Here is a 25,958-nt window from a genome sequence, read left to right as displayed (position 1 = left end):
GGACATATACCCTATGAGGTTAGCAGCAGGAACAGGCGCCTCTTCTCAAGAAAGTTGTCATTTCTCCTCTTTCCATTAATATGATTGGTGTTAATATATTAGGTTAGGGGGACAGCCCTCATATTGGGGCCCATCAGTTTAAGGCTGAGGAGCTTGGCAGAACTCTGTAGTTACCCCTTCTTCATCAAATTGCCAGCTCTAAAGAGGCTTGGCAGGGGACAGATTATCAAAGACTGAGAGACACACCTGGGTTCATGGCGCCCTTGACCTCCCCTTTGACCTTAATGTGTATAGGAACCATGGGTGCAGGATTTGGACTGTCCCAAACTCAGCGGGTCATGTCCTCTATTTCTCCTCCTTTTTCTGATTCCATTTCCTTCCCAGAGCAGGCAGGTACTGAACTTAGCACCACAGGATGGATTTGGCTCGATTAATTCTCTTCAATCCCTGTTCCTCTTAGTCACCAAAAGCAGTTCACATTTACTTAGCAGGGGCAGCAGCACACCTTCACTGTCCTACCTCAGAGCTATCTTCATTCTCCAGCAATTTGTCATAGCTTGGGTAAAAGGATCATAGATCATCTAGACCTGCCAATAGCAGTCAGGCACACTGGGTAGTAGAGGCCGTGCTGATTGAGCCAGCAGCACAATGAGTGATGCCTTCTAAGCCCTTGTGGCACACATGAGAGACAGGATGAAGACTGGACCCTTAGAAAATACAGGGCCATGCCTTTAAATTCCTGGGCATTAGCAGACGGAGGCACAGTGGGGCAAGGGCAACATAGCTTGGCTTAGAAGTTGCTTGTACATGGTTCCTCTTTACAACACAAAGTAGGCATGATAATTGATGGATTTGTTGGGTTTCTAATGCTAGCCTACTTCCCTACCTGAACATTCTGCTTTGCCTGATTGGCCAGGCCACTAAGAAGGCTGATACCTTTTGGGGTGGAGGAGACCCATCGTTGAATCTCCACACATCTTCAGGAAGCAATCCAAGCAGCTTTACCGCTAGACCTTTATGTTTCTCTTGACCCAGTAACACTTGAGATTTTGATGGTAGGTAGTGGTGCCTCATGGAGCTTCTGGGAGGTTCCTTTTGGGGAAAGACAGAAGCATCCATTGGGCTTCTGGACTTAGGAGTTACTGAGCAAAGCTACCAGTTACGCTTCTCTTCTCCCCTCCCCCCCAAAAAATTCTGGCTACATTGGAAACCAATTTCTGATACATTGATGTATATTTCTTGTTGCCTTTTGGCCTGATTATGGCCATCATAGTGCTGTATCAACCAAGTTCAGTAGCAATCCGTTATTAGATAAAAATGGCACATTTTGAACAATGCCCAGAGCTGGCCTTCTGCTCCTAGCCAGGAGCATAAGCAGGCTTCATGGCTGCCACATCCTGAGGCCCCAACTACATAAGAACGGAGCCTGTTATCTCATTAGCGTCCTAGGTATTAACCTATATAAGTACTTCTGTCCTTATGGAAGCTCATTGGGTTCTTTACCAGCAGTGCCCAGTATAAGGGATGGTGGTAGAGTTGTACTATATCATTCAGCCAGTGATCATAATTAAAGGCGGTTTGTCTGGCCATCAATCAGGCCCGGCTGGACAGTTAGGTCCACTTATCTTGTCACCTGCAGTTTAGATGAATGGTCTGGCCAGTGAGCTGCAAGTTAATGACAAATACAGGGAAGAAACACTGGTGGGGCTGGAGATGTCCAAGCTGTTGACAGCTTAGCAGCCTAACTCCTGCCCATCAGCACCCACCAGGCACCTGATATGACACCTTAGCCTCTGAATTTAATAAGGACTCCTGTATAATCAGATGGGTCTGTGATAAGGTGAGTGGATCATGAGTTCACCTGTGCCTGGACATAGCACCAGGGCCTTTCCCCTAGAAGAGATGAGTTGTTGCCTGCTGCTGCTGAGTGATATCACTACCAATAGTTTCATCCATCTCTTAACCATGGGATGTATTCATCCCTAGAAGAGGCTGCTACCTAGTGGGGAATGGGACCAGTGCCTCTATGGAACTTGACATTGAGGATCTGACTTTGCCTTCTCTGCCTGCATGCCACCTTCATATAGAGTTTACCATTTGCATCATCTACTTGCGTAGTTTGCTTATAAAATGGCAGACCATTGGACAAAAGACATTGGGAGACTGAATCAGGAGGACTGATCCAGAGCGAATGGGCATGAGCAAAAGCCTAGTGGTAGAAGGTGTCCAAGGAGTGGATCAGGACCCAAGCATCAATCTGTCCACAAATGGAAATCATATCAGCATTTGAAGAGTGAACAGGAGGCCAAGGAGGGCTGCCTAGCTCACAAGAACTGATACAGGGAAGAAGCAGCATGTCTTTATTATAGGTAAAAGGCATGTGCAGTCATAGCCTATTTAGGCTTATACAGTGTTGGCCTAGATTAATTGAGTGGCACATTTTTTCTTGGCTTTCTAACGGCAACTAAAAACCAGACTCATTTCTGGTCTCTGCAAATTTTCATAAGTGTATGGTTCTTGTCCTTATAAAGGAAAATAGAAAGTAGGGAGAGGGGACATAGAATAGAAGCTAGAAAAGCAGGGAATAATCACTTATTTTCAGCTAGAACTCCTCACCTCACCCAAATAGCTTAGTGGTTACTGTGACTATGGCCAAGCCCAGCCTCCCACCACCTTGGAGTTCATTTAAAAAATATTCACTATTTATTTTAGCACTGCCACTGATTCCTTTGCCTTGAGTCATTTGTAATAAATATAGTGATAATAATGTTAGGAGGGCACAGTGTATGTCGTTAAATTGGAATCAATAAGACCCAGACTAGTCAGACACTGCTATTCTGTTATCTGGAAGCTTCTATTACATGACTGACCTTTTTAAAAATTTCTTTTTTAAAAAATGTTTTTTTATGTAGTTAAGAAAAACATGTTGTCCAGTGAAGCTGTGATTCTTAAATGTTCTGTCACCTATAAATTCTCTAAATGGTAACCTGCTAGAATACCAGACTCTGGGCTTAGATTCATGCTTCTGGGTTTTCCATTTACCAAAATCGTTCAGAAATGAAGCCTGCTTGGGATACCTCCTCTATCTCTTCACCATTCCAGCTGACATTTATATGGCATGTCCAAGTTTACAAAGTGCTTTCCATACATTAATTAGCTTATTTGATCTTCGGTAGGGCCCAAGTTATTTTTTTTTTTATTTTTCAAAATTTTATCTTAGACTCAAACACCAGAACACAAATAGAGAATAGAGGAAAGAAACAAAAACATATCATAAACTTAAATATTGGAACTTAAATATAAAGTTAGGGGAAAAAAAGCATGTCATGTGCATCACAGAACATAAGAGAGGATTCAAAATATGTAACAATAGATTTTCATTTCAAGAAAGCCTGTATGAGAAATAGTACTTGTGTTGAGAGCTGTCCATCCTTTCTTTGCTTCCTCATGAGTTTTCTTTTGTTCTCTGCTGTGTACTTTTTTACTTTGTTCTCTTTTTCCCTCCCTCCAGAAGGTTACACAATAAAGTTTAGATATGTTTCTCTGTAGCTGTAGATACACACACACACACACACACACACACACATATATATACACGTAATCCATATATAGACATCTACTTTTCCAAACCTATTTTGCTGCTGACCTTTGTTTCTTATGTATGATTATATCTCTTGTTTCCTATCCCTCCTGCCTCCTCTACTTTACTTCTACTGTAGCTCAGGTTATTAACCCCATTTTGCAGATGAGGAAGCTTTCCTTGCTTGACTTGCTCGGGTAAGTGTCAGAGGTAGGATTCAAACCCAGGTCTCTCTGGACTCCAGGTTTCATGCTGTTTCCACTACACCATAATAGGGTATTGCTTTCAAGTACAGACACAAGTTAGTGTTCTTTCTCTCCTAATTCAGGTTCAGGTCTTGATTTCTATTGGTTCAATAAGGGTGAAGGATACTAAGCCTATAGAACTTCAGTTTTCCCCTTTAAGCATGACAGTTGAGTTTCTATATGTATGAAAGAGACCCTAAAAGGATACTGCTGATTTTTTAAAATGAAGGAATGTTAGTTTGTATTTGTTTTAAAAATTTTAAACAACTATTTAAATAAACTAGGAAGACATTAATGTATCCAAGATGAGAATCGGGCACGAGTGAACAGCGAGTTGTCTTGAGGCTCCAGGTCAAAAACGTGCCCTGCTTGTGTTCTGTCTTGGCCTTTCCCTCGGCCTGGTGCCTGTTGTTTTGTTAAATAATTGTTCTCAAATGAAAGGAGAAAGTGTGGAGGGCTGCTAGAAATAATCTTGAGAAACCAAAGGAAAGATTTATTTAAATCATCAGGTGTTTCTTAGACCTAGGTAATCTTTATTTACTTTCCTTCACTGAAAACAGATTGGGAGCCCATCTTCATTTACTGGACAAAGAGAACACCAGGAAACCACATAGTTCAGAATGCAGCATACCCATACCCACCCAGAGTGGGACTTGGGACTCTTTCATCTCTGTGACCAGCCTTCTGTAGAGATTGTTAGTGCCTAGAGAAGTATCATCCCAAGTATTTAAAAGTAATAGTTTCATAACTTATTCTTCAAAACACTGGGCTGCATTTGTTTAATTTTTAATTATCTTTAACATTACTTTTTAAAAATATTGACGTCTGTTGTCTTCATAACTTTTAAGTTTCTGGAGTTACTCCCTTCACCCACCCCAAACCACAGAATTGAGTACCAACATCTGACACAGTGACCACCTCTGATCATGTATACAACATTCCGCCCTCGTAGTAGTAGTTCAGTAGATAGAGCGCTGGATCTGAAGGGAAGAGGACCTGAATTCAAATATGGCTTTGGGTACTTTCTAGCCATGGGATCCTGGACAAGTCAACCTGCTCAGTTTTCCTCATCTATAAAAATAAAGATAATCATAACACTTCCTAGGGTTGTTTTGAGGATACATTGAGTTAATATTTGTAAACTGCTTTTCAAACTTTAAAGCACAAAATAAATACTAGCTACTATTAGTAGTCTACCTCTCTACTTTGAAGGAGGCATATTTCCTTTTCTGTTTTCTGGGACCATTATTATTTTTTCAAATACTTAGAATTTGGCTTCTAGTTAATGTTTCACTTATATTATTGTAGTCATTTTGTATATCATTCTTTTGGTTCTATTTATTTTTATCTATCTCAATTCATACAGATATCTTCATTTTTCTTTAATTTCCCATATGTGTAATTTCTTAGTGTATTTCATTACATCCATATGCCATAGTTTCTTCATCCATTCCCCAACTGATGGGCACCCACCTTGTTTCCATTTCTTTGTTGACACAAAGCATGCTGCTGTTTGATTGGACCTTTGTTTCTGTCTTTGACTTCCTCAGGCTATTTATTTACTTAGTGGAAAGGACAGATCAAAGACTGAGGTGATAGCCAGAATAGCTGGACCAATTTACGGTTCCTCCATGTGTATATTAGTATGGCTGTCTTCCCACAGCCTCATCAAAATGGGTTTTTCCTATTTTTTTGGTCACTTGCTAATTTAGAAGTTGTAAGGTGAAACCTCAGAGTTGTTTTAACTTACATTTCCTTTATAAGTGACTTGGAATATATTTTCAAATGACAGTTTATAATTCTTTTGATAATTTTGTATCCTTTGACCCCTTGTCCATTGGGAAATGACCATCATTTACTTTTTAATTGCTCTTTCCCTCCTTTTTTTACAAAAATGACAAATTATATGAAAAAACCTAGATTAACCAGAATACTAAGAAAAAGGTGTTACTCTGATCAATTCAGTTTTATCTTAGCTAGAAATCCCCCCCCCCCCCCCTTTTTTTGGTATCTACTTTGGTAAGTTCAGTATTGTGAACATAGTCGAATCCTTTTTTGAAGATTAATGATTTTCAAGAATCATTCTTCTAAGCATCAGGTCTATGAAGACCTTTTGTTCCTCACCTCAGAATACCCAAGGAATGATTGAATTAGAGAAGTACTTTTTCTTATTGCAGGTGCAAAATCAGAGAGGCAAAGCATTAATAGTAGTGTCCAAGAACATCTTCCCCAATCCCTCTCCTATTCCCTAAAATATAGAAGAGCTTAATGGGGTTGGTGGGGGGGAGGTAGGGAAGAGGGCATTCATTTTCTAATGATAATGTAATAGGTATAATTTAAATAACATAATTAGTACCATATTTCTAATACATAATTAATGGGCTTTGTGAGCTGCTCTGAAAAACTGATTACTATATGGAAAATTATTTCTATGGAACAATGCATTCTGAGTTTCAGCTGATTTAAAACCAAAATTTTGGAGCATAAATTAAAAATGGGAGGCAACCTTAGTCAAAATGCCTTGGGTTCAAGTGCTCCTCTCTTGCATACTGAATGTGTGATCTTGGGCAAGTCACATGAACTCTCTAGATGCTCCCAGATCAGAAATAGCAGTTGATTTTTTTTTAACTGGGAGACAAAGGTTGTTTCCCCACCAGGGAGACCTCCCACACCAATGAGATCATTGGTCTGGCCACATGCTAAAAACACCCCAACAAACTAAAACAAAAAACCCGACTACCCTTTTCATAAGTTGGAATTTCCTGTGCTGTAGATAATGAAGTAATTGGAAACAAGGCAAAGTCTGACTCTAGGACATCCCCAGGAAGTAATTTTTAAAAATTATTACTATCCAGTTATTTTTTTTTTTTTTTTGCTGTTTGTTTTTTTCTCCTACAAGTAAAGTATTGGTGGAAAGAGTCACAGTTTGAGAGTATCTTGAACATAGCTTACTTTGCTGGGACCACTAGTTTTCTTTGGAAATAAAATTTAATGTTCATTATTTAACTATGCAACCAGAAGAGGAGAAAATGCTAGTGTGGAATAACTTGAAAGAAGTTTTTAACTTTGTTCTTTACTATAGATGAAGAACCAGCTCCAGCTGATGAAAAAATTATGTTCAGAAAACCAGCCAAGAGATCCTCTGATGAGAAGTATTTGGGTTTGACAGCAAACTCCAGAAAGAAGAAAAAAGATGAAGAGAAAAAAAAGGGGGACTTGGTGCCAAAAAACAGTCAGAAACAAATAAAAAATAGTAGCCTGCTTTCTTTTGATGAGGCAGAGGAAGAAGATTAATAATTGTACATATTTTGAACTCTCGTATTCTCTTCTTAGAGGACATTTGGGGGTGTTCCTTAAACATTTTCTTTTGAACTTTTTTCTTTTTGAAGAGTGGCATATGTTGGTGATGTGGAATATGTTTGAACCCTATTTGATGTAACTGAAATACTTCAGCAAACATAATTGCTTAAGGAGCTAGATCAGGAATACATGACCTAGGTATACATGGCACCCTCTTCTCCTTCCTTTGTGATGTCTCTAACTTAATACCCATGACCGTTTAGGTTAAAAACAGGAAGTCTATGTATTCATTTAAAACTATTGATTAGAGCTGGACACCAGGATCCTATGCAATTGGCTCAATGACCTTGAGGCAGCTGCCCTGTTTTCCCCATTTCTAAGTGCATGATTCACTTAATTACCTTGAATTATCATGGACATCATGTTAATGCAAAATACTTTTTTTCCTTTAGTGCCTACAACTTCCCTCAGACATTAAAGCATCTTTTAGCTCACTTGATATAAGTATTTAAAACCTGTGCTTTGTTAATGTTTTGAGACTTTTTGCCATTTTTATTATACTTCACCTTTCAACCTTAGAAAGTTCCATATAAGTTTATGAATGGCTGACTCCTTTGTGGCATATATTTTTTTAAAAAAAAATATTTGAGATTTAAGATAATGTGCATTTCAACAAAAGAAATTAGATGGGTTCTCAACCACATTTAGCCTATCTAAAAGAATCTATTGTGTCCTAATTAAACCACCACCAAGAATTTATGATAGATTGGCCCAGTCTCTCTTGGTGTGAGAAAACATCCTGAATCTATTTTCTTATTTTGCAGCAAAAGAAGTAAAATTAATGGGGAATGTAAAGCTTTGTGAAGGAGCTGAATGGAAATTGCCATGTTGCAGCTGTTTGAGGTTTAACTGTTAATGTTTTAATGTAGCTCATAAGAATGTAATAAAAGCAGAAAATGTAAATAAATAAAACTGATCCTTAGATATGTTTATACATGTAGCTAAGGCCAAGATCCATAAAGAGAAAATGGGAATCCTGATGTGAATGATTTTGCCAACTTAAGGCAGCGGTTAATTTCTTAAACATGATTTTCCTCTTTTCTCTGTGCCCCATCAGGATTTTAGATGGATTCCAGCAATGATTCTCAAACAGTCTTGGTGTACCCCTTTATCTTCTTCAAAATTATTGAAGACCCCCAAAGAGCTTCTGTTTGTTTGAATTATATCTATACATATTTACTGTATTTGAAATGAAAACATCCTAGTATTATGAAAATAGTTTTGACCTAAAGGACCCCTTGAAAGGATCCATTGACCACACTTTGAGAGATGGCGGTCTGTGGTAATTGGTTATAGAAGGGAACATTCTGTTACTCTGCATTAACCCTTTTGGCTCCTTGACCAGATCTCTGCCTAAAAAATAGCAGCAGGAGTGTTTGGGAAATAGGTTAAAAGCTGAACAAGATGGCAGCAAATTCCTCAAGGCAAGAAATAAAAATTTAATTAAACTTTAATTTTCATTCAGCGGTGCTGCTACCTATTGCTCAAGGTTGTCAGTTATATTCCAGGAATTTGGGCCAACTTGTTCCAGCCAAACTCATGAAAATTGCCAAAGGGCTTTTAATTTCCATGTAGAGTTTGCCAGTCCTTGGGGGTTTTAGACTTATTAGAAAGCTTTATGCCTACAGTGCTGGATCTCCCTTGCCCCTAGATTCTCGGGTTTAGAAGGCTATTATTAATAATAATGAATATTCACTGATGGCTCACGGTCTACATAGACTTGACCTGTAAATTAAACTTAGGTAAATCTTCATCTCCTATCTATCATTATTACCAAGTTGCCCAAATTTTTACCAGCTCCTACTTTTGAGTCATCAGTAATATGTCTGATGATGGTGAAGTTAAATGAGTTAATTTATTTAATTAGGAAAAAAATGGTAGCCAGCATTGTGGGTAATATTTTTTCTTTAAATTTTAATTACAGTTCTCCATTGCTTAGAGCCATCTTTGAGTTGTAGTACAATTGTTTCAGGCTGTGGGCCGGAGCTAATTGTTAAAAGTTACATGCAAAAGACTTTGGAGTTGAGTTAATAATTGGTTTCAAAGATGTACTTACAAAAATTTGTCAGCATTGAAAATAATAATGATTTTTTTTTAAATCTCTGTGCAATTAGCCATCTGTTTGGGAAACGGGACAGAGGTAAGTGGAAAGATTTCAGGTTCAAATTGGTAAAAAAAAAAAAAAATTTAGAAGAGCACACCTTCAGCTTTGCTTCCCCGCTCTTGGTGTGAGCTGAGGTGTGGAAGTATTCTTCAGCTTCCTTCTCTCTTTTTGCTGGAAATGTGGGAAGGGGTATTGATTGGTGCATGTTAAATAGGGGTAGTTTGTAGTAGCTAGCTAGAGGGTGGGACTTGGAATGAGGAGAACCTGAAATCAAATTTCACTTCCAGTACTTTCATACCATCTGACCCTAGGTAAGGGTCATCATGCTTGTATCTAATTTCCTTATCTGTAAAATCAGGGGGTTGGATCTGATGGCCCCTTCCTCTAAAGTTATGGTCCTATGACATCCATCCCCCTTATGAGTTAGATTGAGGAATGTTACATATTCAGTGGGTACTACATGATCTGGAAATAGATCAGTGTTTTCAAAATGATGATCAGAACCGAATGGACCTCATTTGTATTTTATTGACTTACTAACTTTGGAACATTTTCCTTTATGAGAAAAGGAAAATAAGGCTTGGGCAACCTGGTATTCAGTGAAGAACCCTCCAAGACTCTAGTATTCTTAAGAAAATAGCATTCAAAGGCCCCAAAAGTGCTGATGCATTTCTGAAGGAGGTTAGGAATGTACCTCCTTGGAAACTATGCAAAATAAGGCAGAAAACTTAGAATTATGTCTTGTGAAGTTCTACGTGAAGTGGGGGAGAGGGGAAGGAAGGAGATCTCCTGAGGTTCTTTGCAGTCCTAATATTTGATTTTCAAATACTGGTTATTGCTCATACCTCCTAACTGGGAAGAAATTGTTGGACATATATTCAAGGAAGAACAACAAAAACGTATTAAGTATGTATTAAGTGTTGTTTATTTTTGTTTAGTCATTTTTCAGTCATGTCCAACTCTTCCTGACCCCATTTTGGGATTTTCTTGGCAAAGACACTTGAGTGGTTTGCCATTTCCTTCTCCAGCTTGTTTTACAGATGAGGATACAGGCAAATAGGGGTTAAGTGACTTGCCCAGGGTCATACAGTAAGTGTCTGGGGCCAGATTTGAACTGACAGAAAAGAATCTTCTGGACTCCAGGCCTAGCAGTCTATCCATTGTGCCACCTGGCTGTCCTGGAAGAAATAAATTTGGTGCTAGAATGTGGCTCTTTTGAAGCAGAATTTCACAGTTGAAATTATTTTACTGGTTGCTGGCTATTCTTAGGACTCATTTTAAAATTGAATGTTATCCCAAATTATAAAAGTTAAGTGTTGCAGAGAATGTATAATAGAGTATTTCTACATTGTAATTTTAAGATATTTTTTAAATGCTATGGGGGCATCATAGTATTATGCCATGTTATAATTTAAAGATGCATTTTAAAGACTTACATTTTTTGTTTTAGATCTAATCTGTATGGCGAGGTAAAAATTAAGAAAAAAATTTTAATTGTAGATAAAGAAAGTTCACTTTGATTTTAGAACTTTAAACAAAATGATGAGTTAATTATGATGCAGAAATAATACAAATGTACAGTTAGTTAAGTTGATCACTAGCTGGAAGAATGTTTCCTCTGCTCTGTAATTTAATATGAAGTCGTTTTGATCTCTCCTATTTTCAAATTAAAACTGTGCTACATTTTTTTTTAAAAAGGAGAAACTTTAAACCTTTTTAAAGTCCTTAAGTTATTAAAATAGAGAATGCATCAATTTTTTTTCTTTTATTGTTAATGCTTGTCTTTGGCATTTCATTTATCTCTAATAATGGAACTAGCCTAGTGAAGTCTTTACTTTTATCCTGATCACTTTTACTGCTGATTCTCAGGTTGCACAGCATTACTAAATGCTGGGAGAACTTACACAATATGGACATGTGTAAGTTTTTTTTTAAATGGCCGGGAAATATTTTTCACCTGTTGTTGATATTTGTCGCAATTTCTCAATGAATTTTTATTTGTAGCCCTGATGAAGATAGCCTTCTGGTTTTTCATGTTGGGATTACTCTGGTGCTATCATTATAGGATCAAAGTGAAATTTCAGTCTGATTTTTCCCCTTCTGTATCATAAAATATGTCAAATGGTAACAGTGATGCTGTGATACTTAAAAAAAAAATACCATTGACTCTCAAAGCATGCAAGATGTCTTTTTCCCCTTGAGTTCTTAAATTGTGATGTGCATCACCCTGAGGCTTGAGAATAACAGGCAGGAAATAAGAGTATAAATTCTTGTATATTTTCAAGGGTAACTTGCAAGCACATCTACTTTCAGTGAATTAAAGTGAACAAAAGCAAGACTAACATGGCAAATCACTCCTAGTGACTGTGAATGATTCACTGTGATTATTTAACGTGGTCTGTGTAAAAGTGGTCAAATTTGAGTTGGCATGAATTGAATTTCTGTGCAGACAACACTATACCACCACCATCACTGGTCAGCATAGGCTCCTGGCACAGTATCCTTGGGCTTCATTTGAATGTGGTGTGAAAACTTGGAGTTAAATAATCTTAAAGTAGAAGTTCAAAGTACTTTTAAAATGCTGTATTTCTCAACATCACTCATTTTATTAGGCAAAAATATACATTTTTTTCAAAAATGCAGTTTTAAAAATTGAAACAGTTTTAGAATGGATATAGATAATTGTGTGAAAATTTCTTTTTATTAGATCCATTCTTTTTAAAAATTTTGAGCTTATACATGCCAAAGAACACAAAAAGGTATATGAAATTATGAATCCATTTCATACTGCTTGCTTTTTTAAAAAGCAAATAATTTCATATACTATCAAAACTGCCCTACTTCTCTGTGCTTCCTACTGAACTGTTTTCTTCAGCATTAAAAGAAAAGTTTCAGTGGCTCTCTCTCCCTCTCTCTCTCTCTCTCTGTCTCTGTCTCTCTCTCTGTCTCTCTGTCTCTCTCTGTCTCTCTGTCTCTGTCTCTGTCTCTGTCTCTGTCTCTGTCTCTCTCTCTCTCTCTCTCTGTCTCTCTGTCTCTGTCTCTGTCTCTCTCTCTCTGTCTCTCTCTCTCTCTGTCTCTCTCTCTGTCTCTCTGTCTCTCTGTCTCTCTCTCTCTCTGTCTCTCTGTCTCTCTGTCTCTCTCTCTCTCTGTCTCTCTGTCTCTCTCTCTCTCTCTCTCTGTCTCTCTCTGTCTCTCTCAGCATCCCTATTGCTGTCCCTCCACCCCACCCCATGTTCCCAATTAGAAACCAGGAAAGAAAAAAAAAACACCCTTGTAATTAAGACTTTTCAACAATAAAATTTGTATTTAATCACCTTAAGTTTGTTGTTTCTAATTTTTTTGGGGAAAAAAGTATCTTGTAAATGATGGATAAAACAATCTGAAGAGAAAATTCTTTGGAGCTAGTGGAATAAATGTAGGCAAAGATAATAGAGGTAGGTAACGTAGTGGAAATACAGAAAATCAAACTAAAAAACCCAAATTTAGAAAATACAACCCACTACCTTTTTCATTGAGTTTCACAAATACTCTGATGAAGAGGAAAGACTGCTGTTTGCTTTATTTAAATGCTTCAGCTGCAGAAAGCATGAAATCTAATCTTTTGAAAGGGTATTTGGAGAAGGTTGAAAAGGCAAATTATTTTTTTTTCCCAGAGAAAATTAGATGCTTTTAATAAGCAAAAAAAAAAAAAAAAAGATTTTAAAAAACCATTCCTGTGACATCAGAAAGATTACTTGCATCATCTAAGGTTGCTTACTGAATTGCTAAGAATAAAAAACTCCATTCAATATGAGAAACATGTCTGAAGACCTCTATGAAGAGATAATTGGAGCTAAAATCTTTCTATTTTGCACTGTTAAGCCCTTACTATGTGCCAGGCACTGTGCTGAGTGCCCAAAGGACAAACAAAGATAATAACCCCTGCCCTCCCTGAGCTTACATTGTAACGGGGAAGACAACCCATAAAAGGGAGGGAAGGGGGGCACGAGGGTGGGGGGAGGCTCATAGGGCAAGGTGGAGAAGTCAGGAACAGAGCCATGGATGAAACAACAGATGCAACGACGTTTATTTGGTTATGTTCAGTACATTTTGGAACTGATTGTCAGGGAAGACTTTTACTTTGTAAGTTTTATTTATGGCAATACCCCAGCTAGAGAAAATTTCAATGTTATATGTATATATACACATATATGTGTGTATATGTGTATGTATACACACATACATATATGTGAAAATGGCATAATTTGGGAGAACTCTATTGGGTTCTGCTCCAGTAGAGCCCAGGTGGATTAGGCACCCATTTGCCAGGTACAAATATGGCCCATTTAGACTTATTCAAATTGGACAAGAACAGCTGACTTACTTTGTGATAGGATAGGAATGGGAACTGGGCCTATTTACTTAGCAGATTGGACTCTCAGAAAAGGAAAGTCCCTCTGTTAATATGGGTCAGCACCTTCTCTAAGTCACACTGTGTGATAGTAATGGCATTTAAAGATTCCCCTGTATTGGCTTGGTTTTTCAAATTGATTGTGTTAAAACCCAGAGCTTGTTAATCCCACCTGTGGGATGGACTTGTTGATGTGAAAAGAGAGTCCTGAACTGGGAGGAGCTGGTGACGTGGATTTGGAGAGACAAGAGAGAGGCGGAAGGACTTTTTGGAAGCAGCACCTCGTGGAGGCAGAGAGAGAGACTGAGAGGATTGAATTGCCCTGGACTTTTGAGACCTGCCCCCTGAGCTGCCAAGGACTGAGGAGACATGGCTGTTTTGCTGGTACTTTGTCTGTCTGTTTTGATGTTGTTTTGCCAGATTTGTCCACTGGTGAAAGACTGTCCTATTGAAGAAGTCCTGGAACCTGGCTGTTGGCTAAGAAGCCCTGAGACTGTCCTGCAGACAGAGAGTGAATACTGTCCACTGGTGAAGGACAGTGCTGTTGTTGCAGGGGTCTGGAGACTGTCCTGCAGACAGAGTGAATACTGTCCACTGGTGAAGGACAGTGCTGTTGTTGCAGGGGTCTGGGAACCTTTCTGTTGGTTCAGAAGCCCTGAAGAAGGATTTTCTTGTTGTATGTTTATAGAAATCCTAGGAGAGGGCTTTGCTAATGTGTTCAGGGGTTCTAGGACTGTTCTACAGACAGAGGATGAATTAGTGAAGGGACTGGCAATGTATCTTGTGGCCTTGCTAAGCCTTGTCTCCCCAGGAACTCAGATTGCTGAGAACTTGCCTCGTGTCAAGATGAAGAAAAGACCTCCATTTGGGTATTAGGTGCTGTGCTTAAACTTGATGTAACTCTGGGGTAGATTCAATTGTGATCCAGGGTGGGGAACTTTTGACCTTTTTGTGTTCTATGGTTGAGCAAATGAATGTATTTTACTTATGTTTGGAAACTAATCTCCATTTGAGAAGAGGGGCTTTGTGGTGGACTAAATGAAGGTATAGCCTAGGGGTGGAGAAGTATTTAGACCGGGAACTTTGTAATTGATTGAATGATTGGAAGGTCCTGGGGTGGGGTAGTCCTTGGAGATTATTTAATCACTCTTAGTAAATGCTGTATTTTGAATGATGTCATGTTTTGACCTTCTCTGTTCTTGGTTTGTCACTGAATAAAATGGAGAGCACCTATGCTGGTATTTTGAACCTTGGGAAGTTGCCTTTCCTTGGTATTACAGTACACACTGTCAGAGAATTGCTTACACAACCTTGAAAAATTAAGTAACTTGTCCAGGGACCCACAGCCATTATGGGTTAGAAGAAGGACTTGAACCTAGGCCCCAAGGCCAGCCCTCCATCTGCTACACTACTTCACCTCTCATCTTGAAACAAGTGTTTGAACCAGAAAATACTGTTTTTAGACTACAGGTTACTGGCTTATCCAAATTAAAATGTTACTACCATTTGTAAGATCTTACTTGTGCAAATTGGAGTTTTGCTACTGTCGCTGTTATAAAGACCACATAATTGTTCTTACTATGGTTGAAAACAAAATTACATGTAGCAATAACAATGATTACACTCTGAGAAACTTTATGTCAAAAAAGCCCTTCATTAATAATATAATAATAATAATATTGTTATGGTTATTTTCACAAGTTAGAAATATAAAAATTATAAAAGGGTTCTTTATTTAAATATATGCATTTCTTGGGTTGCATAGTGTGTGTTTAACATGTTAGTGATTTATAAAATAAAAATTCATAATTTTATTTATAATAATGTACATATTCTTTTTATCTGAATAAAATAAAACTAAGAAAATGATTTGTGTAGATTGTTTTATAAAAGGAGATGGGGCAAATTTTTGGTTAAGAAAACTGAGATATATCACTACACAAAATTAGATTGCTGCTATATTTGATCGCTATTTCCTTGCCCTTTTCATTTCCACCCAAGAGTGCAGATGACAGTCTTTTCATGCCTTTGTGGAGAGAGCCTACCCACTGAAGTGACCAGAAAACCTCATCATCTTCCATTCTGCCTGGTCATCACGGTCCTGGAACATCAGACATTCCATCAATCCCTGGGCCCATCCTTAAGCCCCCTTTGTCCAGCTGATAGGATTGCCAACTTGCTAGAGCTTGCATTCTGCTGAGGTAGTCTTTGAGGTGACCCAGGGTCACCTTCATACTATGACAAGATATCCAAGCAGGACTTTGAGGGAGGGACATAAGGCATGGGAATATTACTACTTTCTATCACTGATAAAGGCCTCATTTGTTAAATATATAGAGAACCAAGTCAAATTTATAAGGTTAAAAGTCATTCCCCAGTTGATAAATGGTCAAAGGATAGGAACAGGCAGTTTTCAGGTGATGAAATCAAAGCTGTCAATAATCATGCAAAAAAATGCTCTAAATCAATATTGATTAGAGAAATGCAAATTAGAACAACTTTGAGATACCACCCCACACCTAATGTGTAGAATGTAATAGAAAAGAAAAATGAGAAATGTTAGAGGGGATGTGGAATAATTGGGACACTAATGCATCATTGGTGGAGTTTTGAACTGATCCAGCCATTCCTGAGAGCAATATGGAATTATGCCCAAAGGGCAATCAACCTGTATACCCTTTGATCCAGCAATACCACTACTAGGCCTGTATCCCAAAGTGATTTAAAAAGGGGGGTGAGGTGAGGAAGGACCTATTTGTACAAAAATATTTATAGCAGCTCTTTTTGTGGTGGCAAAGAATTGGAAACTGAGATGTCCATCAAATGGAGAATGGCTGAACAAGTTGTGATAGATGATTGTGATGTAATACTAATGTGCTGTAGGAAATGATGAACGGGCTGGTTAAAAACAACCTGGAACTGATGCAAAGCCAAGTGAGCAGAACCAGGAGAACATTGTACACAATAACATCAGTATTGTATGTGAATGACTTAGCTATCCTCGGCAGTACAATGATCCAAGACAATTCCAAAGGACTCCTGCTGAAAAATGCTGTCCACCTCCAGAGAAAGAACTGATGGAGTCTGGATGTAGCTCGAAACATACTGTTTTTCACTTTATTGTCTTTGTGGGTTTTTTCTTTTGGTTTGTTTTTTCTTTCACAATATGACTAATATGGAAATTTATTTTACATGTTTGAACACATATAGATAGCCTATATCAGATTGCTTACCATCATAGGGAGAGGGGAGGTGAGAGAGAGGGAGTAAATCTGGAACTCAAAAGTTTTTTGAAATGAATGTTAAAAATTGTCTTTTTTGTTAAAATTTTGTTTTTGTTAAAAATTGTCTTAGGAAAAACATTTTTTTTTTAAAAAAGGAATATTACTACTTTCTCTTACTGCATACCAGAAAGAGATTAACTTTTCTCAGCTGGTATGCTGGCCATTGGCAGAGCCAAATATTTGAGCCTGCTACTTAATGAAAAGAAGAATGTTTGACATTTTTATTATAGGAAATTTGATTATAAAGCAGCAGGCCATTCAACTAAATCAGTAACCAGTGTTCTGATTTTATTTCTCTTGATTGTTCTACTGGGTTGTAGCAGCTTGGCAAAATTATCCAATGCTTTACCCTGCTTAATCGGATCAGTCTGGGATTTTTTTCCCCCAAGGTCACTTTGAGTTTTAATAATATGTGATTGCTTTTTGTAATTTTTAATATGTATTTTAAGCCCAGAGCATTCTTGGTAAGAATTTTTATGCTAGATTAGTAGACAAAGAAATGGGGAAGTCAAGGTGGTTCATTGGATTGATTTAAGTTCACAATGTATCAAGGTCAAGGGTAAATTGAGTTTCCTTCAACTTCACATTGTATCTAGGTCAAGGGTAAATTGAGTTTCCTTCAGCTTCACATTGTATTTAGGTCAAGGGTAAACTGAGTTTCCTTCAAGTTCATATTGTATACCCAACCATAGTTCTAATTAATAAACACATTAGGGTAATTTCTCCAAAAAAGACCCAGAAGGCAAGTAGAGCATGGGGGGTATTCAGCAGATCTTTTCTATTTGTTGATAGCAGCTAACTTCTAATGTTCATAAGTAGGTTTGCTGATTTCTCAGCTGCTAAATTTTAATTTATCTCCCAGTGATTTCCAGCAAGCATTAATTATAGAAGAAGTAATGCCTATGAGATTGTAGTGTTCTCGATAGCTAGGAGACCCAAATGGTGGTGGCGGTGGCAGTCCTTCATTATCCAAGGAAACCAGTGACGAGACCCAAACATTGCTGTTGTCTGTCCTTTATTCTTGAAGGCGACCAAACACTAGACCCAAATGTATAAGGCAGCAGAAGGCTAATGTCAAATACTGCTAGTTCCTGAGAAGGAAGGTTACCTTAAAATAACCGTGTGCCCTGGAGCATGATTAATCCTCTTGTACCACAGGGATCTCTCATTTTCAGTGAACAAGATGGTTCATTGTTTAACAGTCTAGGGAAGGTATATGCATCAGTTCCCTAGAAGATCCATTAAAAAAAATTGTTTTTAACTATTTCAGAGAATTTCAGAGTCTTGAGGGTGAGAAGAGATCTACCTCAGAGATCATCTAATCCAGCCTGTAGGTGACCAGAAATCCCCTCTATATTATGTCTGATAAGTGGTTAACCAGCCGCAGCTAGAATAACTCCATGATAGACCCACTGAAGCAGCCCATTCCACTTATGGTTAGCCCTAATTATTGGTTTTCTTATATTGAGCTAAAATATGCCTCTTTGCTACTTTCTGTGTTGTTCCTAGTTCTTCTTCCTGGGGTTAAGCAGATCAAACTTGATCCTTCATATCCAAACTTGATAGCCCCTCTGAGACTTAGGATCATGGGAGTTGGAAGAAACTTGAGGTCACTTAATCCAACCTCCTCATTTTATTTTATTTTGTTTAAAGTATTATTTATTTATTTTAAAATTTCTTTTCTTTTTAAAATGAGTTCTAAATTCTCTCCCTCTCAAATGAAGCCAAAGAAATTGGAGTTTGTTCTCCATAGAGATCCTTGCAGTGGTGCCTTAAGCTTCTTCACATTGATTGCCAATTTGGTTCTGATCAATGGAAAATTACTTGTGGTAGTAATACAGATACTACCAGACATGACATCCCACATCACCTTTCTGTAACAGAAGTCTAAAAGTGCTTTTGTGAACTTTCTCATTTTCTTTTACAACTTCCCAAAGTAGGGTGATGATGAGGGAAGTGATTTGTTTACTGGAAAAGGACACAAGGGTGGGGAACCTGGGGCCTTGAGGCCACATGTAGCCCTCTAGGTCCTCAAGTGTGGCCCTTTGATGGAATCTTCAGTCAAAGGGCTGCACTTGAGGTCCTGGAAGGCCACAGGTTCCTTACCCCTGGTACTAGGAATAAGCATGAACTCTTGGGGCAGGAAGGAGCCTTGATTAGTCACTTTATCCCCTTTACCTTCAGATAGAACTTTAGTTAAACTTCAGATGGGCACAATCAGTCCCACAAAGATAACTCTCTGACATACAACTGTACAGTAGCTCTAAAGACTACTCTCAGGCTCTGGCAAAAGGCCTCTGGCACTTTAGGTGGACCCCTATGGAGAACTTTTATGAGGGCTTTTATAAGGATATACGTGCATTGGATGTACAGGCATGGATGGGTTGCAGTTTGCTTCATTGGAGAGAATTTTTAAATTCAAGGCAGCTTGGTGACACAAGCAGATGGGGCACTGGACTTGGGGTCAAGAAGACCTGAGTTCAAATCTGGCCTCAGGCACTTATTATTTGTGGGACCATGGACAAGTCACTTAACCTCTGTTTGCCTCCATTTCTTCAACTGGAAAATAAAGATAATACTAAACGCCTACCTCTCAGGATTGTTGTGAGGATCCAATGAGACAATATTTGCAAATGTTTAGTGCAGTGGTAGCACATAGTAGGCTTCCTGGTACATAATAGGCATTTAAAATGTTTGTTTCTTGCCTTCCTTTCTTTTAAATTGATGAGATTTCGTAACCATAAGATGTTCCAAAAGTCTTAGGGCAAACCTTTAACTGCACTAAGACTTTTGGGACACCCTGTATAAGTACTTCTCCCTTAAAATGTGATGTCATCGAGGGGAGAGATTGTTTCATTCTATATATTCCCAATGCCCAGCACATAGCAAGTATTTATAGACCAATTCAACATCAGCATTTATTTGGTGCCCATGGGGTGACTCTAGCCTGTGATCCAGTTGAAGATAAAATAAAACTTAAAATATTTACTGCAAAGTAATTTTAAGCTTTGGAAAGTCAATATTGTATGAAGGCATGGGATCAGACCTGAGCAGACATGGGTTTCAGGTTTGGTGCGTCTCCTGCGTCTTTAATCTTCACCTGTCTTGGCTGTCCCATTGGAATAATGTGAGACTAGCGATCTATGTGTAAACATAGCGCTGGTTTGAACTAGCAGATCTCCTCCCCAGGAAGGTGACAGGTGGTTCCTGCCAGAATCATTCAAGCCATTTTGAATAATAGTTCACATTTCTTATGGTGCTTTGCCATTTACAAAGCCCTGTCTGTAGGTATTTCATTTGACCATCCCCCCCCCCACATGATTCTATAGGGATAGGTGGCACACATACTATCATTCCTATTCTACTGATGAAGAAACCTAACCTGCACTCAGAGAAGTGAAATAATGACTTGCCCAAGGTCAGATGGGAAAGCCAAGAGTAGAATCCGAGTCCCCTGAAGCTCAATCTCAGTGACTCCAAATCCAGGACGCTCTCCACCGTATAGATATAGATAGATGTAGCCATCATAGACAGATGGATGGATAGAGAGATAGAAACACATATGTACATAGACTCACATGTGCCCATTGGTTCTTAAGCTTCTCCACATTGAGGGCCAACTTAGCTCTGTTCAGTGGAAAATTGCTTGTGGTGGTAATAGTAATACTATATATACATACACACATTTGTGTATGTATATACACACATATACACTATACACATACAAACACATATACATATACCCATACACGCATGTGTGTATATATGTGTTTGTATCTTACCTGTGTGATTGATCTTGGACAAGTCAATTCACCTCTGCCTAAGTATCCTTATTTGTAAAATAGGGATGATAGTAATAACACCTACCTAACCCAAGGCTCAAATGAGATCATTGTACAGCACTTAGCACTGCGCCTGGCGCATAGTCAGCGCTATAAAAAGGTTAGCTATTATTATTTTTATTATTGTAGCTACGCGGTGTGGTGGAGGGCAATCAGGTGTTTCAGTGGATAGAGTATCAGGCCTGAAATCAGGAAGACTCCTCTTTGTGAGTTCAAATATGGCCTCACACACTTATTAATGGGGTGACCCTGGGCAGATTGCTTAACTCTGTGCCTCGGTTTCCTCATCTGTAAAATGATCTAGAGAAGGAAATGGCAAACCACTCCAGTATCTTAGCCAAGAAAACCCCAAATGGGTCACAAAGAGTCAGACAGCAATAGCAACAAAGTGGAAAGAACATTGGATTTGGGGTTGGGTCCAGTCTCCAGTCCTCCACCTATTATCTATGTGATCAGGTTGCTTTTCTGTAAGAAAGAGATGCTTGGGTGAAGTGATGGCTAAGATTCCTTCTCACTGTACACCTATAATTCTGTAACTCTCGCACTGCCCCATAAGGTTTCATCCCAATGCAAACACTGTTTGGTTCTGCCCTCAGTAGAAAAGAGGAAATGTGTTCAAATGTATTCAACATTATGAAGTGGAAAGCATTGAAAGCATCTGTAGTGAGGTCATGGGGGGGGGGTGAGGGGGATGCACATTTTAGCAGCTCCAATGAGTGGAGTGATGGGATGCCTCTCCCTTCATCCTCTCAAGGGCATGGGCTCTCCTGCCCTAGATCAGAACAGCAATCTCTAGTTTCAGTTATTAAAGATGGACTTACACAGTCATATGTCTCTCTACTCCCTTGTCACTGAGTGCACCCTTCCCAGCCCCTTTGCCACATAACCCACCAAGAAATAAGTCCCAGATGCCTGATAGCTTGCCTGATTTAAGCCTCCTGGCCCATGGGATAGAGATAAGCACTTTAGACTAAATGAAACCGCAAGGACATTCTTCTCAAGGAATTAGGAGCCTCGAAATAGATTAAAGTCTTGTGGAGAGAAGTTACTGAGCCACTTGATCCTTCCAAATACTTTCTGAGTCAGGTAAGTAAATATTATTTCATAATCGGATAGGAAAGGGTGGTTAGAAGTATTGGGTGATTTTGCCCAGAAGTGACTGAAATGGTAACAAGGAGCCCTTCAGGAATCAGCAGCCCAATGCCAACCTGGGAAGCTCTAGAAATAACGCTGGAGAAGGGCAGTGGCCCCTGATACAAGGAGAGCAATACTCTGTTCCCTGCTGGGCTTTTTTTTTTTTGGAGCGCAGTTGGGGTTAAGTGACTTGCCCAAGGTCACATGGCTAGCTTTTGTGGTACCGTGTTTCCCTGATAATAAGACACTGTCTTATTAATTTTTTGGACAGAAAAACACCAGAGGGCTTATTTTCAGGGGAGGGCTTGTTTTAATGAACATTGACAGCAATTTTAATAAACAGGTAAATGTGAACAAAAAAATGTACCTTTATTCAATAATGATCATGTCATCTTCTTCAACAACATCGTCATAAGTGTCCATACCCTGAATTCCGTCCTGGATGTCTTGTGCCTCCATTTCCTTCAGAAGAAGTGGACCCAATCTGTCATGTCCAGCAATATAGCTCTCTTTAAATGAATATGTCTTGTCCAGGTAACCTGCTCGTAGTGCCTTGGCAACACAGCTGTCAGTAATTTTATCCCATGTCTTCACCCAAGTCACGACTTCTTGCAGACAGGGCTTCACAAAGTTTCCACGCTGATTTCTTTCCATTCTATTTTCAATGTAGTCATTGACTTCCATGTGCAAATGGTCCTTGAATGGCTTGTTTATTGCAATATCAAGGGTCTGGAGATAGGCAGTCATTCCTGCAGGAATCATTACTTGATCTATTCTTCTCTCTGCAAGGAAGTTCTTCATTTCTTTAGCGCGGGGAGTGCTGGCTGAATCCCAGACTATCAGACCTCTTTGGTTACCTCGCATAACAAGTGGCAGCATTAAATCAACCCACTTTCTTATAACGGCTTGTGTACACCAGGCTTTTTCGGTTTCAAGAACGTAAATGCCAGATACACGTTCAATCTTATCTTTCTTGCCCTTACTGATGATTAGAGGTGTGGCTTTCTTTCCATCCAAACGAATTGCCAAAACACAGATGACCCGTGCACTTTCATAGCCAGTGGTGGGAATGTAGATTGACATTGCACCCCTGTGATGAATTGTTGTTTGAGATCCTTGTCCCATAAACACTGCAGTTTCATCCATAGCAATCATATTGCAGGTTTGGTACTTGGAAATGTCGATCCTATCAATAAAGGACTTGAATGCAAGTGCACGTTTAATAACTTCAGCATCTTCCAGCTTAAACAGTGTTGTTGATCTTCTTAGGGACAGTTCATACCGTTGAAGGAAACCGTCCAACCAGTGTTGTGATGCTTTGAATCCTTCTGAGACCATTTCAAACTCTGGTGCCATTGAAAGGGCAAATGCTTGAATATCAGCCCTGCACACAACCAAGGCCTTTGCTCTCCTGTCAGCAATCCATTCACCAGTGAGGATCTCCAAGTCAGGATATAAGGGCTGCCGACCTGATCCAGACCTGCGCTTTTTCCCTTTTCCCTCATCCACCTGTTGATTGAGGTTATTATAATCTGCTCTCCATTTTCTGACCATTCGAAGATCCAAAAGTTTTTCTTTACAGAAAACTGCAAGATTCTTGCCATGTGACTCCTCTACAGTTGCTTTCTTATACTCAACAGTATAGCTCTTCCTTTTTGTACTCATGTCTGGGGGTCAAAACAGACAGAATAATAAAATTATGACCATCAGTCCTTCTTTTCACTCCATCATGCCCCCTGAGTTCTTCTTTTCTCCTCCATCATGCCCCCTCACTCCCGCTTACATACCGGGTTTTAATGTTGTCCTGCCTCAGCTCTCCTCCGCGGCACTGCTCTCAATGGCGCCAGCAAGCAAATCACTGGGGAAGAACAGGATGACTGCGCTCACTGCTGCAGCTCTGATTGGATGCAGCTCAGAGCGCGGCGTGCATTTCACGGGGGGGGTAACGGTGCATACAGAGGGTACCGTAATGTAGCGTGTAGCGCAGGGGATCACCTTCACTACAGTAGCAATCTCAATAGGGCTTATTTTCGGGGGAGGGCTTATTTTAGAGGAATCTTACACAGTAAGGGGAGGGCTTATTTTCGGGATAGGTCTTATTATCGGGGAAACACGGTAAGTGTCTGAGGCCGGATTTAAACTCAGGTCCTCCTAACTCCAGGGCGGTGCCCTATTCACTGCTCCACCTAGGCGCCCCCGCCCTACTGGACTTCTTCCCAGAAGAGAATGCTGATGATGGGATATGAGGGAAAAGAGAGACTCAGAGAACCCACCCCTAGTGGCTTTTAAAATACCCACATTTAGTCTGAGCTGAGAGCCCGGTGTCAAGAATCTTCTCTACCTAAGGCTCTTTCCTTAGCACAATCATCTGCTTTCACCCTTGGTCCTTGATGTCTGTGTTTGGAACTTGGAGCCTCAATAGCCCCAGAGCTTGGCGCTGCAGCGCTCCCAGGAAAATTCACCTCTCCCTCGAAGGAAGACTTTTTCTTCCATAGTCCTGTGATGTTTGTTTCCAGATTATTAAGCACTTTCACTTATGGCTGCATCCTCACCCAGCCAGAGAATCCCAGTCTCTCTTGAGCAACCTCGAAACTACTGTGGGCACATGGTTTTAAACCCTGTGTTACGGAAAGAGGTCAGATGTTGGACTTGATGCCCTTAGCACTCTCAGACACTTCTCACCCCTTGCTAAGGGGAGGGAAGAAACCTTTTCTTGGTGTCAGAATACTAATGGGTATTTTTTTTAACATTATGAAAGTAAACTTAAAAAAAAAACCCCAACAACCAGTAGATAGGAGATAGCTTTTTTCTATTGGGGATTTCTAACATTGCATGGTTCTTTGCCTTTATTTTGAATATTGAATACTGAATTGCTTTGAGTTTTTTAGGTAGAATTTATATATATATATATACACATAATATATGTATACCTATATATGCATATATATCGATATGTACGTATATATACACATACAATATAAATATATACATGCACAGACATACATGTATAGATAGATTGATAGATAGACAGACAGACAGACAGACAGACAGATAGATAGATAGATAGATAGATAGATAGATAGATAGATAGATAGATAGATAGATAGATAGATATACCCAACATAGTGTAATAGAGTGGGACTTGGAGTGAGGTGGTACTGGGTTCAAAACCTGCCTATGATATTTCTTCTTTGGAAGAATCTGAATAAGTCACTTATCTCTATATGTCTCAAATTATTTCCCCAGGATTTATCTACCCATTGGAAGAAGGACTGACTGCGATGATGGCAGAATTCTCACATGGGAAATGCCCCATGCTAAGGAAATTGTTAATCCTTGCTTGTATTCTATATGAATTTTTTAAAACCCTCACAATTTTATTCAATCAGCTACAATAACTACATGCTTTTTATGAATGTTGTAATGCTATTTCCTCTTTTTTTAATTTTTAAGAGACTTCATTCTGGTTTTGATTTTATCTTAAATTATTCCCCACATATTCCTATATATCCCATCTATTTAAATTTCTGGCTGTACCTGACTTGGGTCCATTATGGAATTATAGGCTCATGGGCATAAAATGGACCTCAAGAAATTAGAAACAGACCTCTCTCAGGAAATATCAATCATTTCTCGTGGAGGGGTTTAGGGACCAAAATTTACCCTGGTAGAGAGCCATGCCCTTATAGCTATCATGAAATTCATAATTGTTGATGGTCCATTGGTAGATTCTAGTAAAGTTATCTCACCTCCCAAACTGTGTGAGTGACATCACTTAATATCTCTCAGTCTGTTTCTTTAAATATAAAATGAGTGGTTGGACCAGGTGGCTTCTGAAATCTGCCTTCCATCCTTACACCTTAAATCTATGATTATATAATCCTGATAGGGAGAAATCTCCCACATATGATACAGTAAAATCCATTTATCTTTAAATAGTGTTTGTTTCTCTGTTTTCTTTTAGTGTTTATTTCTTAAAATCCAGATTAATATATAGGTATGTATGTAACTTAAATTTC

The 25,958-nt window shown here is 39.0% G+C and overlaps 1 protein-coding gene across 2 annotated transcripts in view; it reads left to right on the top strand.

Annotated features, from left to right (window-relative positions):
* The window catches only part of KIAA1143 (KIAA1143 ortholog), a 51,396-nt gene extending 26,044 nt beyond the window's left edge, over positions 1 to 25,352 (top strand). Inside the window, exon 3 of one of the 2 annotated variants that reach the window (XM_069088333.1) lies at positions 25,186 to 25,352. In XM_069088333.1, the coding sequence (XP_068944434.1) occupies positions 25,186 to 25,337 (152 nt within the window). In that variant the 3' untranslated portion in view covers positions 25,338 to 25,352. Of the gene's footprint in view, positions 1 to 6,907; positions 9,285 to 25,185 lie in introns of those variants that run through there. The other variant, XM_069088332.1, reaches the window with a different exon arrangement.
* The last annotated feature ends 606 nt before the right edge of the window (positions 25,353 to 25,958 follow it).

Source organism: Petaurus breviceps, unplaced genomic scaffold, assembly GCF_028583685.1.
Source record: "Petaurus breviceps papuanus isolate PSGF00001 unplaced genomic scaffold, PetGlider_PUasm1.0 185, whole genome shotgun sequence".
NCBI lineage: Eukaryota > Metazoa > Chordata > Mammalia > Diprotodontia > Petauridae > Petaurus > Petaurus breviceps.
Note: the sequence above shows the minus strand (reverse complement) of the source record. Positions and strands in the feature narration are given on the sequence as shown.